We start from the raw sequence: 19,848 nt of genomic DNA, 5'->3' as shown, positions 1-19,848 counted from the left end.
TGCATTGTACCAGATTTAGCCAAATGCTAATTTTCATCCACAGTCCCCTGGCAGGTCAACACTATCATAAAATAACACAGACAATACCAACATACAATAAAAACATACATACACACACATACTATCAGGGCCAAAAATAAATAAAATAAAAACTCTGGTGTACTGGTTCTGGTGTACGTTCACTTTTAGTCGGGATTCTACGCACTCTTTTATAAATGAAGACCCAGGATATTATACAGAAGGGCTGAATATCAGTTCACTACCCATCCACCCAATACAGTCAAAATCGAGTAGTGTGTCCCAAATATCTTGTCTTGTTTTTTTCACCAATTATTTTTATTATTATTATTTAAAGATTATTTAAAGATTTATATACAATTTAAATGTAATTCTAAAATGGAAATGCCAATGTAAAGAGGCTAATCCCAGAATAATAGATTTGTGTTTCTTTAGCCTCTTCAAAAACCTGTTTGTGGTCTTGCTAGGGATGCAGAGGGAATGGCAAAGAGTTACAGAAGTCTGAGTACAGAAGTCTGAGTACAGAAGTCTGAGTACAGAAGTCTGAGTACAGAAATCTGACCATGAAAGGATGAAAGTTTGAAAAACTCTTTCAAAGTCTGAATTTGGTAGAAAAGGCTTAATTTTAGCTAAAAGACTCAAATTATAAAAACAAGCCTGGACCACAGTTATTTTGCTTATCCATTTTTAAGTTATCATCAATTAAAAAGCCTAAATCCCTTACCAACATTTTAGTTGCTTGAATTTAAAAGGGCCTTAATAGAGCCATCTACTTGTCCAAAGAAAATGACCTCTGTTTTGTCCTCATTTAACTTTAAAAAATGTAACGCCATCCAATTTTTTATATCTTTTAGAAACGCTAATAATGAGTCCAATGAGTTGGTAGAATGCCTTAATAGTAAGTAGTGTCTTTGGAAAAACAATGGAAAGTTGTTCCTAAAAATGCTACCCAACAGGAGCAAATACAGAGAAAGAGAGTAGGACCGAGGACAGAACCTTGGGGAATACATCCACAGTTGATTTGAGGAATAGTAACTGAACCCAGTCATAAGTCAAAAGTGAAGAAATGTGTTGAATTAGAAAAGTTCATAAAAATAATGACAAAACGATGAACCAGACAGACGGCCTGCCATACACCATCTTGCATAAAGATCCATCCCTCCAAATCATAGTGTATTGAAAGTTGGACGTCAAAGGTTCCTGGACAGCACGCCATTGCTGTTAAATGTACAAAGTATGCATCAGCACATAACATACTTTTCATTCTTAGAAATATGTGAACTGGAATGGAGCCAAGATCTTGATGTAATGGTCTGTGTCATCCACTAGAGGCAATAGACACTTGAAATAGTTAACCCTGGGTCATTCCAAACCCAAACACTTTCCTGGGGTATATTGTTTCACGCTTCACACTGCTTATACTCAACCTGAGTTTCACATGGTACATTCCTAAATCCTGGGTTGGTTATTGAGCAAACGCATCAAGTGACCCGTTCACATAAAGGTATTGCACATCCTCATAATAACTTTTTTCCTGAATGGATTTTTCGGACTATAAAGGTAAAAATAAAACAGACTCATCCTCACTTCAATTGACATTTCCCCCCTCAAACGCTGAAAATACTGTTTAAACAACACATGGTGTTTCAGTGTCGGTCCAAAGTGCATAAATATATGAGGCACGTGATTGGCTGTCTGTTGATACCCTGCTGAAAAATACAGCATAAACCAGCATGAGTTCCACGCTGGTCCAGCCTAGTCATGCTGTTCTCAATCAAAACTGATCTGGTGTCGCTGGGCCACAGGCACTCCTGCAAACATGAAGCAAACCAGCATGCAAAACATACCTAATGCATTATGTAACGATAAAAACAGGAGTATGTTTCAAACAGAAACATAGCTTCAAACAAAAATAAGATAGCTGTGGATTTGAACTGAAATAGATAAGATTAATTGGTTCCATGGCTCCAACTCAAGTAGATAAAGGCACACTATGCAAGATTTGTAGCTTAATATAACATCATTTCGATAGTAAACGAACTCATAGTAGCGCGAATCCTCCCGATAGTAAAGCTAAACAAAGTGTGTTTGGGGGGGGGGCCGCCGCTGACAAAACCAGCAATGCAGGTTTGAGAGGAGGTGCCCCGACAAATCTCGCGAGAACCACGACTTGCTTTACGGCACGACGTCACATACATCAACAACATATGAAGCAGCCTCTGTGGAAGACACTGGCAGAGTCGACGAAGAAAGCGCAGAAAGCGCGGCTGGAAGAGTCAAGCAAAAGAGACGGCTCTGCGTGAGTGCCATTTACGACAGTAACGTTAACTACAAGTACGACTCTAGGGGTCGCTGTTTGAGAAAAACGTAAACTGCATAGTGTGCCTTTAGTAATCAACTTAAAGATTTGTGTTCATGCTACAAATAATTAAGTTCATCTAACTCAGTGTAGCTTGTTTGTTTAGTAATTTCATTAGAAGTTGTCATAACTCAAAAAAATTTATGCAAACGGTTTTGTAATATTTTTCACAATATTGCACAGATGTAAAAGAAAAATCATATACAAGAGGGTCAAAAACAAAACTTTTAATTTGAATCCTGTTACACGTTCAAGACAATAAGCTACTGATATCAGGCAACGCAAATACAGTTGTGATACAGTAATTGATATTTAGGCAGATATTGCTTCCTCATGTCATGCATCACTCCGAGTACTGAATGAAACTGCTTTTTCACTCTTCCACACTCTCCGAAATACACTCTGTTCTGTATCTTTGTATTAGAGGAACACGTTTGTGGTTAAACACTCATTAAACTGCATGATTCAGTTCTAGCACTATGACTGTGTTCTTCCAGTGTTCACAGACTGAACTTTTAAATGAACTACTGCAGAAAGATTCCCATCTGTCCTACACAGTGATGTTTATCCCCAGAGGAACACAGCGTTCCCGCAGGAGACGGACGGACGGACGGATGGAGGGATGAGTGCATGTAGCTCTTTTGGAAGAACGCTTTGTGAGAGAGGACGGATCCTTGGCTGGACAGGAGATGTTATTCCTGCTATCTTGAAGGACTGCTGCTTCCAGATGGAGGACAGCAGAACTGATGCAGCACATTACGGTTCCTGTGAGAGAAGCACACTATAAGAACAGCACACACACACACACACACACACACACACACACACACACTACACACTGCATACTCTAGGCCAGCAGTTCTCAGCCAGTGGTGCTTCACGACACATTTTACATGATCGTAGGTAAACAATAATATAAACATTTATTGCAATCATTTTCTTACAAAAGTGATCATAACTTGATGATGATGACCATAATAAAGAGTAATATTTTATTTTCATTTTTGTGGATTCCTGGACTTATGTTTCTACAGTCACGGAGCTTGGCCCATACGCTGATTTCACGCAGCCGTTATTTTGAAATGGAAAGCGAGGCTCCGGTGGGAAGAAAACCAGAAGTGTCGCCTTTAATCACAGGAGAGTCGTGAATGCGATGGCGTATTGTTGTGTTTAATGATGTTGTGTCAATTATAAAACTGTACATACATTTCTTTCATACTTTAGACTATATACAGTGAAATTAATTTATAAATACAATATTTTTTTTATATATAATTCAGAAAGTAAAAAAAGAAGCAGGAATGAACTATATACATATCCTATATTGGATATTAACATCCAATAGTGTAAATCGCGGCAGCAGCTTCAGGTTGGTAGTCCAAGGCATTGTTGTTTGTCTTTACTTTCGGGGTTCTTACCACCGGAGCCTCACTTTCGATTTCAAAATGGCGGCTGCGTGAAATAAGCGTATTGAGGACTACAAACAGACTACAAAGCATGGCACAAGAAACAGGAAACACTTCAACATAAAAGTCCAGGAATCCACACTGAAATGTGTTCCACAAAAATAACCAATTACAATCAAAAGCGTTGATCTGTCATTCCTAAGACCAATTAGCTGTCATTATCACATTGAAGCAAGCCTTCCATTGGTTATGAGAGAAGCTAAATTTGACCTCACTGAATTTGCAGGTGTAGATTATCAAAAGACTAAAAACAAAAACTGAAGAGCGACTCTCCCGTTTGGCCAAAACATCAATGGAATCCAGATTACTGAAGGACCTCAAAGCAAGAGGATATTTGTATGCCAGGACCATTTATAAATTGGTGCTGTCAGTCAAGTCTTTATATTATCCACGTATAGGAGTGTATTTATCACAAAAAACTGTGATAAACCCAAGTCTAATATTGCTTTATCATAGCTAATGATCAATCAATATCCACCTCAGCCTCCTTAAAAATGTCCTGCCACTGAACATGACATAGGAGTAAATAAATAAGAGAATTGACAATTATGTTCAAGTACCTGTATTTAATGCAGACTGTGTGGGGTTTTTTTCATCAAATTTTTTCAACCTTTTGTAGTTTTGGAGGATGTCATGTCATGTCATGTTGGCATCTGTATCATTTGGCGTATAATGTGCCAAAATGCATGTTTGGTCGGACGGGCGTCAACAATAACAAATATGAGAGGTGTTTCCTCTTCCTTTATAAGCCTTTTTTTTTTTTTTTGGTTGCATTTTATTTATTCTGGGACTCATTTTGGGTCGTGATCAGTTGAGAACCACTGGTCTAGGCATCCTAAATCATACATTATCTGACTTCTCATTCAAGCACGCTTTACATAGACAGACCAATCCCAGTGTCTGCAAACACTGCAGCACATGTACACTAAATGATGGCAGAAACCTGGCAAAATGTTGTATGCAAGAAAAGTAGCTAGCCAAATCGCAGCGAAAACCCAGCCTACTCAAAAATGTCAGCCAGCCGCCACTGAACATGACAGGAGTAAAAAGATCTGACGGTTTCTATGGTTTTTCATGCTTACGTCACTGGGACAATAGCATCTGACATCAAATTTATCAGGACTTTGTCAGGAGATAATTTTTGAATGTGTACCGTACATGAGTACAGGATTTGAGTGTTACGGCAGATGGGGACCATGATCAGAAGCAGGCGTTTAGCATAGTTCCCTTTCAAGGAAACTCGAGCTGCATCGAGCCACTGTGGGAACGCCCCTGTGTGATTACTACGCGAAGCACGTGTGAAATCAGTCCAGTGGTGTGACGAGACGTCATAGGCGGGTGACGTCACAGACCAGGAAACTATAACGCATAACCGGACTCAGACCGTGTTAGCTTCTGTGTCTTCAGCAAGCGCTCTCTGTGAACTGTCATAGTCTATTTGGTGTTGTTTGTCACAATATATACACACAGTATGGCAAATAAGCAGCAGTTTAAGCCATGTGCTTTTCCCTGCCCTCATTTCCTTATGGGTGGGGATACACACAAGCTTTGCATTGCTTGTTTGGGAGTAGAGCATGCCCAGTCAGTTATCAAGGGGCCTGACTATGAGCACTGCGAAAAGCTGTCCATGAGGACGCTCCGCTCCCGCCGAGCGTTCTTCGAGGAGGGCGCTTCGGCACGCGTTCCTTACGGTTCGGGTCCCGCTTCTGCTGAGACAGAACAGCGACTTAGATCGTGGGGTTCGCAGATCCCTATCTCAGCCTTCACCTGCCAGCCGGATCGGTGCCTTCGCTCAGGGAGAAGCAGTGCTACAAGTATCCAGTTCTGAGGATGTTGTTAGCATTGATGCTCATACTCCTGCATATGAAGAGCTTATGGAGGTTGTGACTCGTACTGTTGCTAAATGACACATCGATTGGCCAGCCGAGAAACAAGAGGTTCAAAAGAAAAGTTTGCTAGATGAGAGATATTTATCATCTAGATCCCTTCCTCCACTGAGATGTTGAGATTGTGGAAGAAACCTATGTCATATCGTATCTTCAGCCCACAGACCTCTAACTATAGTAATATTATGAGGCTTATACAACATGGCTACGTGACGAGGCCTCGGGCTGAAGAGACGCTTGCGCCATTTCTCCCCCAAGTCAGCATCGTCACTAAAATCCCCGACGTTACCCACCAAGCCTCTTAAAGCTACATCGACGCTGGTGGGTAAAGCGTATTCGGCAGCAGGTCAGGCTGAAGCATGCTTGCACACTATGTCTATACTGCAAGCATATCAGGCTGACCTGCTAAGGGACCTGGATGATAGTGAGGAAGTTAGCGCTGATGCAATTCGAGAATTGCGTGGGGCTACAGATTTGTCTCTTGGGAGAGGCATCTCTGACTGAATCTATCTGACATGCGTGACAGAGATAGAACTGTCTTGCTGGACGGCTCTAGCCTTCTGGCCTCTTCGGCGACTCTGCCTCCTGAAACCTCTCGATGGCCGAGGTGACAAAGAAACAGGCAGCAGAGTTCCAGCAATTTCTTCCTCGCCGATCTGTGGTCTCCGAGACTGCTGGGCGGGAGCAGTCTTGGCCGTCTACGAGCTCCTCACAGCACAGAGCGCAACAGAAACAAAGCGACCTATTGTCCCAAGCAGGGGGCACGATATATCACCCTCGCCCGGAGTTGTGGAAGCGGTGGACTTGGCTCCTGAGGGGGCCCAGCTCATAGAATCTGGTCTCTCGGCCGAGGTCGTGGAGACCATCCTCCAGTCCAGAGCTCCCTCCACGAGAAGACTGTATGGCTTGAAGTGGAGACTATCCTCTTCTTGGTGCAGAGAACGTCATTTGGACCCGGTCAACTCTATTAGGGGTCCAGTGCTGGATTTTTTGCAAGAGCGTTTCTCTGCTGGGTTATCTCCGTTCACCTTAAAGGTCTATGTGGCGGCTATATCTGCTTACCACACTCCTCTCATTACTCGTTTTCTTCGTGGCACTTTGAGGCTGAGGCCTGCACTACGCACTAGAGCACCAGCTTGGGATTTGGCCGTTGTTCTTGAAGGCCTGGCTTTGGCTCCCTTTGAGCTTATAGAAGAGGTTTCAGAAAAATTCCTCACATTAAAACGTTATTTCTCCTTGCTATATAGTCTCTAAAAGAATTGTAGACTTACCAGCTTTGTCGGTTGTTCCTTCATGCTTAGAATTTGCACCTAGAATGGTGAAAGCTTTTCCTCACGCTAGGCCTAAGGTCCCAACTAATGTTGCTGGTCCTATTATGTTTCAGGCCTTCTGTCCTCCACCCTTTCAATCATCAGATCAGGAAAAACTTAATCTGCTGTGCCCTGTTAGGGCTTTGGATGCTTATGTCCACAGAGCTGCCCTGTGGCGAAAATCAGATCAACTCTTTGTTTCTTTCGGGTCACCTAGGAAAGGTTACCCCACATCTAAGCAGAAGATGAGCAAGTGGGTGGTTGAGGCTATCTCACTTGCTTATAAGGGGGCCGGTCAGCCTTCACCTATGATGTCTCATCACACCATTGGACTGATTTCACATGTGCTTCACGACGCAATCAGGCAGGAGCGTTCCCACAGCGCCTCGACGCAGCTCGAGTTCCCTGTTCAGGGAACCAGGGTTACACACGTAACCTGAGACGTTGTGATGAGATGCAGAGCACACAAACAAGGGCTTTTTTTCATCAGTCTTTTGACAATAACTACTTTTTTACAAATTTAAAAAATAAGTTAATGAAATTCCAGTTCATGAGAATAATAGGACAGAAAACAGACATGTGAAACATCTCTAAAAAAAATCCTCTATGAATCTAATCAGACCCTACAATGCAGAAGCTTCAAAACCTCAAGGAATCTATTAAACAAAACTAATGAAATATACAACTGCAGAACATACATAAATATAAATTATCATAAATTGTGGTTATTTTTAAACTGTAAATCCTGTGGCAACAGTGACTGCTCAACTAGGGAGCAGATTGAGCCCCATGCAAAGAGGTTTACGCAGTGGTTGCCAGGTCCTGTTCGGAGCGCAGTGTCCCATCCTGTTCACGCTCAGTTCACTTATGAACCAGATTGACAGCCGCGTTCTACAACTTAAAGGTCCCCTATTATGCAAAATTCACTTTTGCATGCTGTTTGGACATAAATGTGTGTTGGCAGTGTGTACACAACCAGCCAATAGTGCTAAAAATCCACTCACTCCTTTTTTATTAATCCCCATAAATCATCAGCAGTGTCTCCCAACGACCTGTTTTCAGAATGCGGCTTTAGTGACGTCACTAAGCACAGGCCCCGCCCACGAGTGTTGACAGACACTGCCGTTCTAACATAGCCCCGCCCTGATCGAGCTCACAGCTGCTGCACTGACGAGAATGTCTCCCAAGCGTTGTAGGTGTTGTGTGGCTGGATGTATTAATCCACATAGCTCTCTCTATTTACCCCCAAAATCTGAGGCAGCCGCTGAAGACGAGGTGGAATTATTTTGTTTTTAAAAAAATTGCTCCCTCAACTCTACCGAAATTCGTTTATGTACTTGCGCACTTCTTATAACTTACTGTGTTTACTCAGCTCTTACGGTGATTTTCTGAAGTAAAACTGACGCTTCATCTTTTGTGTGATGTACAATAAACTTTATTAAACTCATCAGTATATGTTTGATCATCATTCGGACCTGATCCAGCAGACTTGTAGGCTATTAATAGTGGATACATACAAGCAGATGACAAATACGTTATAACCGTAATTAAACTACTAAACTATACCTGTTCCATCTCTATACAGCACTCTGACTCTGTAGGCATTATTGTCCGAGTCGAAATGAACACCGTTACTGAGAGTTTCTGATATTATCATCATTCCGTGAGATGAGATTGTCCTGAGAGACTGAGTGCGAGCTCATGAAGCTCCGCCCCCTGGGTCGTCCAGCAGCAGCTCATTTGCATTTAAAGGGCACACACTAAAACAGCGCGTTTTTCTGAGCCCCAAAAAATGACAATTTAAACATGCTGTAAAAAATGATCTGTTGGGTATTTTGAGCTGAAACTTCACATACACACTCTGGGGACATCAGAGACTTATTTTACATCTTGTGAAAAGGGGCATAAAACGGGACCTTTAAGTTGACCATCTTAAATTACAGGAATTCCAAGTGTGTTTGTTGACATGATAAGTGTGTTCACAGACACTTCTGTGCAGTCAATCACTAACGTTAAAACATTCAATCATTCATCACCTGATGTAAATAACAGGACAAGAGATTCACACCCAACTAAAGATAATAATAATAATAATAATAATAATAATAATAATAATTACACTGAACCATTCACAATGCTTCAGATTTGATTTAGACAACAACAAAAAACTATTGCAGTTTTGTTGGTTTAAATCATTTGAATTGTAATTGTATGTATATGTTCACATTTCCATTGGTGAAAAACTGAAGCAATTTCTATCATTTGTCAGGTCATTTCAAGACTTCATGTTGCTCTATTACCTTGTTTGGCAGTTTGAAAAAAATCATTCTCATGAACTGGAATTACAGTAAACCATCTAGGCTAATAAAAGCACAATATTCAAAATATTGTCCTGATACTACAGATATCCTTCATTTGAACTAACAGCAAAGGTGCTTTAGCAAAGATTTAAAGCTCTTCAACAACAATGTATGATTTCTACCCTTAAATGAAATAGATTTGATCTAAGATCAAGCTAGCCAACATTATTATTGTTGAAAAGTTGTATTATACATTAAAAACCTTTAAAATTAGGGTGTGTTCACGAATGTCACGTGTTGTCATCTCGAATTCACGGTAATTACAACATGGCGTGAACGCAGTATAAGACAGACCAAAATATGAAAAGCTGATGAAATGCCTTTAACTTTAACATGGAGATCAGTGCCACTGCTGTGGAAGAGCGTGGCGTGAGGTTTCTCTAGCGCAGCTGCGTGTGAGGAGCAGCAGTCAGTCTGCCAGGCTTGGCCACGAGCGCCTCTTACCTGCACTCAGAGAGAGGAGCAGGTACAGCTAGCGGCTTAGAGCGACACGGCGCAGGACAGCAGTACTGGTGCAAAGCATTTACATACCTACGACACAAGGAGAAACAAACACGTCAGACACCCGCCGCCATCGACTCAACACTACAAACACACTTCAGCCTCCGGATGTCCTGCATTCCCGGAGCACTGCGGAGCTGTTCAGACAGCGGGAAACACAATGGTTTGCTGTTAGGGGAATTAAGATGCACTTCTGTAACATTATAAGTAGCTCTCATCCTTTTGAACGGTTTCTTGTACAGAAATGTGTCTGACATCGATGAATAAATGACAGGTGGAGATGTTGATTTCTCTATGAGTGCTCAGGTCTTTAACTCTTCACCAGACTGCCGTCACACACACAGCGTCACCGCTTCAGTCACAGACGCACTGCTCTAGTCACTGCGGGCAGCGCTTACATGGACGTCACAGGGAAAGTGCACAAATGTTCCAGTGTTTGTCACACATTATTGACCAGCTTTACCAGATCAGTTTTGATTGAGAACAGCATGACTAGACTGGTCCACCAGCTAGACCAGCTCTAACCAGCATAAACCAGCGTAAACCAGCCTGGACCAACATGGAGTTCATGCTGGTTTCTGCTGGGCTTTTCGGCAGGGTATCAAGGTTCTGTCCTCGGTCCTGCTCTCTTTTATCTGGATTTGCTCCCATTGGTAGCATTTTTAGGAAGCACTTTCCATTGTTTTTCCAATGACACTCAATTGCACTTACTATTAAGGCATTCTACCAACTCATTGGACTCATTATTAGCGTTTCTAAAATTTGATGGCGTTACATTTCTTTAATGTTAAATGAGGACAAAGCAGAGGTCTTTTTCTTTGGTGAAGTAGATGGCTCTATTATGGTCCTTTTAAATTCACATTCACCTTTAAATGACCAGCATCAAACCACCCCAAACCAGCCTGGACCGCCATGGAGCTCATGCTGGTTTATGCTGGGCTTTTCGGCAGGGCATTGCTTGTTGTCCCAGCAGGGCAGAACTGCGCACGTTTAGTGGTTTCATGGGGTCTTTAAACTCACTGTGAAATGTAATGGTTTGGTCACTGTGTGTGACACTGGTTTCAACCGTTTAGCCATTTCAGCATCACGTCAGTACAGCGAGTCCTTCAGTGAATCACACAGACAGAAGCAGGGCTGCAACAGTAACCGCGTGATATGGCTGGATGCAAATGTATCAGAATGCAAATCAATGTTTTAATTTTACAGTGAAATATTACAATAGTCATATTTCTTGTTTTTTTCCATTAAGTCTTTTTTTTTTTACTTTCATTGAATATTAATCTTATTGTTATTATAGCCATATTGACCAAATTGTGCAGCCCTACAAGTGCATGTACACAAAATAACAAAATACATACATTTCTGATTATAACGATAACTGGATGCCACTGGCTGAATTACAAATACGATGTGATGAGGTAATTTAATGAAGCATACTACTAAAGGAAACACTTATCAGTGCACACTTCAGATACTGCATGCTTATTGCAACATCATCAACAGTGAATAGCCAGCAGTGAACAGGGGAAGCAGGACAGCAGTAAATCAGCTTGAACTCCCTGAAGACCATGAACTAACCTCGGTCACCTTGAGAGGGTCAAACAAACACTATCGCACTCGCTGATGCGCTTTCAGATGCTTGTTTTCTGTTACGCTTTATAGAAGAGCAAGAAAATATAAATAAACAGCAAAAAGAAAGATATGCTTTAAAATAATGTCTGCAATTATATATAGGACGGATGGCCAGACTGAGTCTTGCACATGAAGGATAAATGCATCACACCTCACAGTTTATAGCAGCACATTGTGCTAGAAGCATGTGACTGTGAAATTGCGTCATAATGCATATCAGCTCCATCCAAACACACACACACACACACACACACACAGGGTCCCAGCTCCTCGTGTTTTGCATGGCGCTTGAAAACACCTCAGTGCTATCACTGTCATTCACTGCAACAACAGCACATTATCCTGCTCACTTCATGACCACAACTGCAGGCTTCACCATCATTACGGAGTCCATCATCACACACGCGCGCGCACACATTTGCAAGCCCATCACAAAGCCTCAACATAAAACACACGACTCTGCGCGTCAACACAGGTGCGCTGTGGTAAAAACACATGCGGATGTAATGGTTTACTCACATCATGCTGAGTCTGTGCGCCATGGCCGCGGCTGTGCGTGTGCTCGTGTGCGGGAGCGCGCACTCTCGCTCATTCAGGTGGAACAGCGCTGCGTTCGTGGCCCGTGACGTCACGCGCGCATCAGCAGCAGCCCGGAGCAAGACGCGCGGGGTTACGTGATGCGGGGAGCGCGCGTTGACACGACGCAGAGCACACACAGGATTACAAATGCTGATGAGGTGTGTGTGTGTGTGGATACGGATGCACACATGTGAGATTTCTTCGTGTGTAAGACATGCTCTGCCTCCTCCATCTGCAGGCTTTAGTACAGTCCGCAGCCACGGACGCTGATTGGCTCTCTGGTCTCCATGGAAACAGGAGGAGAGAGCTCCTGAGCCCATTACACACACACACACACACACAATAGAGCATCAACATCAGCAGCCAGAGGTCAAGACGATAAGAGAGAGTGTGTTTCTGATCAGAAATGAAACAGCGCTGACGTTCATCTGTCTTTAGTGTAATGATGCTGTTTGAGCATTAAAAAGTCCCTCCAGCGGGAGTTATTCTCTATATCAGTGTCACTGTTTCTGAACTCCCTAAAACGCCTCCATTGTAGTCTTGAGTTTTCTTCCAGGAACAATATATATTCCTCATTTAAATAATTCCTGCCCAAATTAAAGGTTCCACAGGGGTAAGCCAGCGCACCCTCAGCTGATACTGTAATAATACACTGGCCAAACAGATTTGGCAAACGCTCCAGTGAGTATTTGCATTTGCACTCTGGAGAACGTCGAATGGATCTATTTACAACGTGTTTTGCAGTGGTGAGCAATGTAGTCAATCACTGACATAGTTGTTGATCTCTTGAACGCAGTGGCCAATCAGAGGTGTTTAAGTCAGTCAGAGTGTTTATTCAGTGCTGAGTTATGCAGACTCACGAAACCTCTCATTAACAAACAGTGTAGACACAATGTAAGTAACAGATTTAATGTGCATTGTTGGCAGCTTCATTGATTATAATGGAATTTATGAGATAGCGATGAACTGACAAAGCAAAGACTTGGCTCGCTTTCGAGGCTACAGCCTATATATCAGGGGTGGCCAACGTCGGATCTGGAGCCACAGTCCTGCAGAGATCTGCTCCAACCCTAATCAAACACACCTGAACAAGCTAATCAAGGTCTTCAGGGTTCCTAGAAAGATACAGGCAGCTGAGTTATCATCAGGGTCGGAGCAAAACTCTCCAGGACCGACCCCTGTCCTGTCTAATAGTGAATAAAACTATTGTCAATGAGAGCATATGTCATAATTTAGATATATTTTTAAGATGTAATAATGCAGTTTTACAGATACTAAACACGTGACTTTCAAATGAAAGATTGGTATCAAAGAGCACACCCACACACACACACACACACACACACACACACACACACACACACACACACACACACACACACACACCCAGGTTCCTAACCGACGACGAAGACTTAACAGAGCAGCCATCAAGTGTTAGACAGTATTCTAGATTATTACGTGAGGAAGTTTTTGGTCAAATCATTAGAATCTCTGTTTTTTCAGAATTAAGTAGTAGGAAATTACGAGTCATCCAATTTTTTATATCAGCTATGCATTCAGTTAATTTTGTGAATTGGTAAGTTTCGTTAGGTTTTGAAGAAATATAGAGCTGAGTATCGTCAGCATAACAGTGAAAGCTAATTCCATGTTTCCTAATGATATCTCCTAATGGTAGCATGTACAGAGTGAACAGCAACGGTCCTAGTACTGAGCCTTGTGGTACGCCATACTGAACTTGTGATCGATAAGACATCTCTTCATTTACTGCTACAAACTGATAACGGTCAGATAAGTATGATTTAAACCATGCTAGTGCAATTCCACTAATGCCAACATAGTTTTCTAGTCTATTTAAAAGAATGTTGTGGTCAATAGTATCAAATGCAGCACTAAGATCGAGTAACACTAATAGAGAGATACAACCACGATCGGATGATAAGAGCAAATCATTTGTGACTCTAATGAGAGCAGTCTCGGTACTATGGTACGGTCTAAATCCGGACTGGAAATCCTCACAGATATCATTTCTTTCTAAAAAGGAACATAGTTGTGAAGATACAGTTTTTTCTAATATCTTTGACAGAAAAGGCAGATTCGAGATCGGCCTGTAATTGACTAATTCTGTAGGATCAAGTTATTTTTTTAACAAGCGGTTTAATCATAGCCAGCTTAACGGTTTTTGGTACGTATCCTAGAGACAAAGATGAATTAATGATAGTAAGAAGAGGATCTATGACCTCTGGAAGCATCTCTTTCAGTAGCTTAGTCGGTATAGGGTCTAACATACATGTTGTAGATTTAGATGATTTAACGAGTTTAACGAATTCTTCCTCTCCTATAGCAATGAATGAATTTTTCCTCAGGGAGACTACAGTGCACTGCCTGATGCGATACTGTAGTAGACGGTTGCATAGTTATAATTTTGTCACTGATATTATCAATCTTATAAGTGAAGAAGTTCATAAAGTCATTACTGCTGTGCTGCTTGGAAAAGCTTTATTTCTCGTTAGTTTAGCCACTGTTTCAAATAAATACCTAGGATTATGTTTATTTTCTTCTAAAAGGGTTGAAAAATAAGCAGATCTAGCAGCTTTTAAAGCCTCTCTGTAAGTAATCGAGCTCTCCTTCCATGAAATGCGAAATACCTCTAGTTTAGTTTTCTTCCAGTTAAAACCATTCAGCCAGAGCCAGGAGTGTAAAACTCAACACTGTCCAGCAGAGTTTGGCTCCAACACTAATCAAACACACTTGCTAATCACGGACGCTTTTCACAACGACATCAGTTCTCTTCCACCGATCCGCGAATCAGTGTGTCGGCAGTTCCTCCTCACCAGAGACTTCCAGGAAAATGCAGTTACATCTTGAAAAACGGAAGGGACAAGTTAAGAGTAAGACTAAGTTATGTCATTAAGTTTAACTTAATTAAGTTTTTTGGTATGATCACGTTGTTGTACTGGTGAGAGTTATTTAAGAGTAATGGACAACTGAAAGTTTCATTTCCACATATAATACTCAGAAAGAAGAATTAATGGTGTCAAGATTTTACATCATGTTACAACATTTTAAACTGACTTGATGCAATATATTAACTCAAATGTAAGAAATAGAAAAGACAAGAGTGAAAGTACAGAATGTGCGTTCCTCCATTAAATGTTCTTCCCTGGATAATTCATGTGGTTTATTTCATTGGCTGCTGCTATGACTGTAACAGTGAGTATACTGGGTGAATCCTCTGTATATTTCTGTGTATGATAATGACGTGATGGGTTGGGTTTTTTACTATGGGAAAAATGACATGGACAGGAGTCATATTTTATATTAAGTTATAGTCACGTTATATGGCACATTTCACATCCAGCAATTCTGAAAGGAGACCCAATATTATCCAGTTACAGAATAAAGTTAAGCTTAAAGCTTAAAGCTTGAAGTAATATTGATTATTTAATAACTGATCATATTTGAAGTTTGTTATGCTCAATAGAATAAAAAAGACAGCAGTGACGTGCGTTTATTTATTCACTTTATTCAGTTCCACCAATGCTCACAAAATTGTTTTTATAATAAAGTCCTTGTGTATAAATATATTTATGACTATATTAATTATATAAATATTTATTTATTAATTGCGTTATGTCATGATAAAATTAAAAAATATTTACTTTATCTGTATTTAAAAAGAATAAGGCTCTACAAACATCAAGCAATGTGCCTACATCTTTTAAATATATGATGAGGTTCCTTACACTGGCATGCAGCCTAACACAGCCACCAGATGGCAGTGCAGTTCACCACAACTCCAGACACAAATGCAGAGATCATGCCAGAGGACTTGATCATGCTCAATATCTGTGTGTGTGTGTGTGTGTGTGTGTGTGTGCGCGCAGTGAAAGCGTTCTAGGCAGGCCTGGCTGAACTATAGCACAGAAAGCACTGCACCTCCCCCTGGACCACATCACAGTGTCACATGTGCCAGTCAAGGTGTGTAAAGATGCCCTTCTGATGAACATGATTCATTTAAAAGAAGTGAATACTTCTATATAATGACAAAAGATACTGTGGCCACTAAAGGAATAGTTCACCCAAAAATTAAAACTCTGTCATCATTTACTCGTCCTCAAGTTGCTCCAAACCTGCATGAGTTTCTTCTTCTGCTGAACACAGAAGATGTTGTGAAGAATGTGTGTAACCAGCTGATGGACCCCATAGACTCCCATATAGTATTTTTTTCCCAGTCAATAGGGTCCATAAACTGTTTGGTTACCCACATTCTTCAAAACATCACATTTTCATAACTACCAGAATGTCATTTGTTGTCTGTAGACACTCTCATACAGTGTGTTATGATGTAACGCTGACAGAATAGCTGAATCCAGTCATAGAAATAGAATTTCCTGTATAATGCAGAATATCAAGGAATTCTGGATGAATAAATCAAATGTAGGGCTGTGCAATTAACCGAACGAACGTCACATTCCATGGTGTCCTATTATTGTTAATTAATTCTAGTGATTAGACAAGCATTTTTATTATAAAAAGTGCATTAAACCCTTACAACAGAGCCCAGAACACTTCAAACAGAAAACCCCAGAATCAGATCTGATGGGCTCTACACACACACACACACACACAGAGAGATCTGATGGGCTCTACACACACACACACACACACAGAGAGATCTGATGGGCTCTACACACACACACACACACACACACACACACAGAGATCTGATGGGCTCTACACACACACACACACACACACAGAGATCTGATGGGCTCTACACACACACACACACACACAGAGAGAGAGATCTGATGGGCTCTACACACACACACACACACACACACACACACAGAGATCTGATGGGCTCTACACACACACACACACACACACACACACACACACAGAGATCTGATGGGCTCTACACACACACACACACACACACACACAGAGATCTGATGGGCTCTACACACACACACACACACACACACACACAGAGATCTGATGGGCTCTACACACACACACACACACACACAGAGATCTGATGGGCTCTACACACACACACACACACACAGAGAGATCTGATGGGCTCTACACACACACACACACACACACACACAGAGATCTGATGGGCTCTACACACACACACACACACACACACAGAGATCTGATGGGCTCTACACACACACACACACACACACACAGAGATCTGATGGGCTCTACACACACACACACACACACACATACACACACACACAGAGATCTGATGGGCTCTACACACACACACACACACACACACACACACACAGATCTGATGGGCTCTACACACACACACACACACACACACACACAGATCTGATAGGCTCTACACACACACACAGATCTGATGGGCTCTACACACACACACACAGATCTGATGGGCTCTACACACACACAGATCTGATGGGCTCTACACACACACACACAGATCTGATGGGCCTACACACACACACACACAGATCTGATGGGCTCTACACACACACACACACACAGATCTGATGGGCTCTACACACACACAGATCTGATGGGCTCTACACACACAGAGATCTGATGGGCCTACACACACACACACACACAGATCTGATGGGCTCTACACACACACAGATCTGATGGGCTCTACACACACACAGATCTGATGGGCACTACACACACACAGATCTGATGGGCTCTACACACACACACACAGATCTGATGGGCCTACACACACACACACACAGATCTGATGGGCTCTACACACACACAGATCTGATGGGCCTACACACACACACACACAGATCTGATGGGCTCTACACACACACACACAGATCTGATGGGCTCTACACACACACACACACACAGATCTGATGGGCTCTACACACACACAGATCTGATGGGCTCTACACACACACAGATCTGATGGGCCTACACACACACACACACAGATCTGATGGGCACTACACACACACACACACAGAGATCTGATGGGCTCTACACACACACACACACACACACACAGATCTGATGGGCTCTACACACACACTCACAGATCTGATGGGCACTACACACACACACACAGATCTGATGGGCTCTACACACACACAGATCTGATGGGCACTACACACACACACACACACACACACACACACACAGATCTGATGGGCTCTGCACACACACACACACACACACACACACACACACACACACACACAGAGATCTGATGGGCTCTACACACACACACACACACACACACAGAGATCTGATGGGCTCTACACACACACACACACACACACACACAGATCTGATGGGCTCTACACACACACACACACACACACACAGATCTGATGGGCTCTACACACACACACACACACACACAGATCTGATGGGCTCTACACACACACACACACACACACAGAGATCTGATGGGCTCTACACACACACACACACACACACACACACACACAGATCTGATGGGCTCTACACACACACACACACACACACACACACAGATCTGATGGGCTCTACACACACACACACACACACACAGAGATCTGATGGGCTCTACACACACACACACACACACACACAGATCTGATGGGCTCTACACACACACACACACACACACACAGATCTGATGGGCTCTACACACACACACACACACACACACACACACAGATCTGATGGGCCTACTACACACACACACAGAGATCTGATGGGCTCTACACACACACAGATCTGATGGGCACTACACACAGATCTGATGGGCTCTACACACACACACACAGATCTGATGGGCTCTACACACACACACACAGATCTGATGGGCCTACACACACACACACACAGATCTGATGGGCTCTACACACACACAGATCTGATGGGCTCTACACACACACAGATCTGATGGGCTCTACACACACACAGATCTGATGGGCTCTACACACACACAGATCTGATGGGCCTACACACACACACACACAGATCTGATGGGCTCTACACACACACAGATCTGATGGGCACTACACACACACACACACACACACACACAGATCTGATGGGCTCTGCACACACACTCACAGATCTGATGGGCTCTACACACACACACACAGATCTGATGGGCTCTACACACACACACACACAGATCTGATGGGCTCTACACACACACAGATCTGATGGGCTCTACACACACACAGATCTGATGGGCACTACACACACACACACACAGAGATCTGATGGGCTCTACACACACACACACAGATCTGATGGGCTCTACACACACACAGATCTGATGGGCTCTACACACACACACAGATCTGATGGGCCTACACACACACACACACAGATCTGATGGGCACTACACACACACACACACAGATCTGATGGGCTCTACACACACAGATCTGATGGGCTCTAGCACTACACGGGCACTGATGGGCACTACACACACACACACACACACACACACACACACAGATCTGATGGGCTCTGCACACACACTCACAGATCTGATGGGCTCTACACACACAGATCTGATGGGCTCTACACACACACAGATCTGATGGGCTCTTACACACACACACACACAGATCTGATGGGCTCTGCACACACACACACAGATCTGATGGGATCTACACACACAGATCTGATGGGCTCTACACACACACACTCAGATCTGATGGGCTCTACACACACAGATCTGATGGGCTCTACACACACACACTCACA

The 19,848-nt window shown here is 42.6% G+C and overlaps 2 protein-coding genes across 4 annotated transcripts in view; both read right to left on the bottom strand.

Annotated features, from left to right (window-relative positions):
* LOC311073380 (IQ motif and SEC7 domain-containing protein 1-like) overlaps positions 1-12,296 on the bottom strand; it is a 69,556-nt gene extending 57,260 nt beyond the window's left edge. The window contains exon 1 of the mRNA XM_084099102.1: positions 12,052-12,296. Coding sequence (XP_083955228.1) covers positions 12,052-12,074 — 23 coding nt within the window. The 5' untranslated portion in view covers positions 12,075-12,296. The remainder of the gene's footprint in view (positions 1-12,051) is intronic.
* Positions 2,590-19,848, bottom strand: part of LOC311073385 (uncharacterized protein) — a 51,938-nt gene continuing 34,679 nt past the window's right edge. For 2 of the 3 annotated variants that reach the window (XM_084099111.1, XM_084099112.1), the window contains 2 exons: positions 9,844-9,930; positions 2,590-3,142 (listed from right to left, as the gene is read on the bottom strand). In XM_084099111.1, the coding sequence (XP_083955237.1) occupies positions 3,079-3,142; positions 9,844-9,930 (151 nt within the window). In that variant the 3' untranslated portion in view covers positions 2,590-3,078. The remainder of the gene's footprint in view (positions 3,143-9,843; positions 9,931-19,848) is intronic. The other variant, XM_084099113.1, reaches the window with a different exon arrangement.

The sequence above is a fragment of the Abramis brama genome (genome assembly GCF_963993115.1).
Source record: "Abramis brama genome assembly, chromosome: 22".
Classification (NCBI taxonomy): Eukaryota; Metazoa; Chordata; class Actinopteri; order Cypriniformes; family Leuciscidae; genus Abramis; species Abramis brama.
This window is presented reverse-complemented; position numbering and strand designations above follow the sequence as displayed.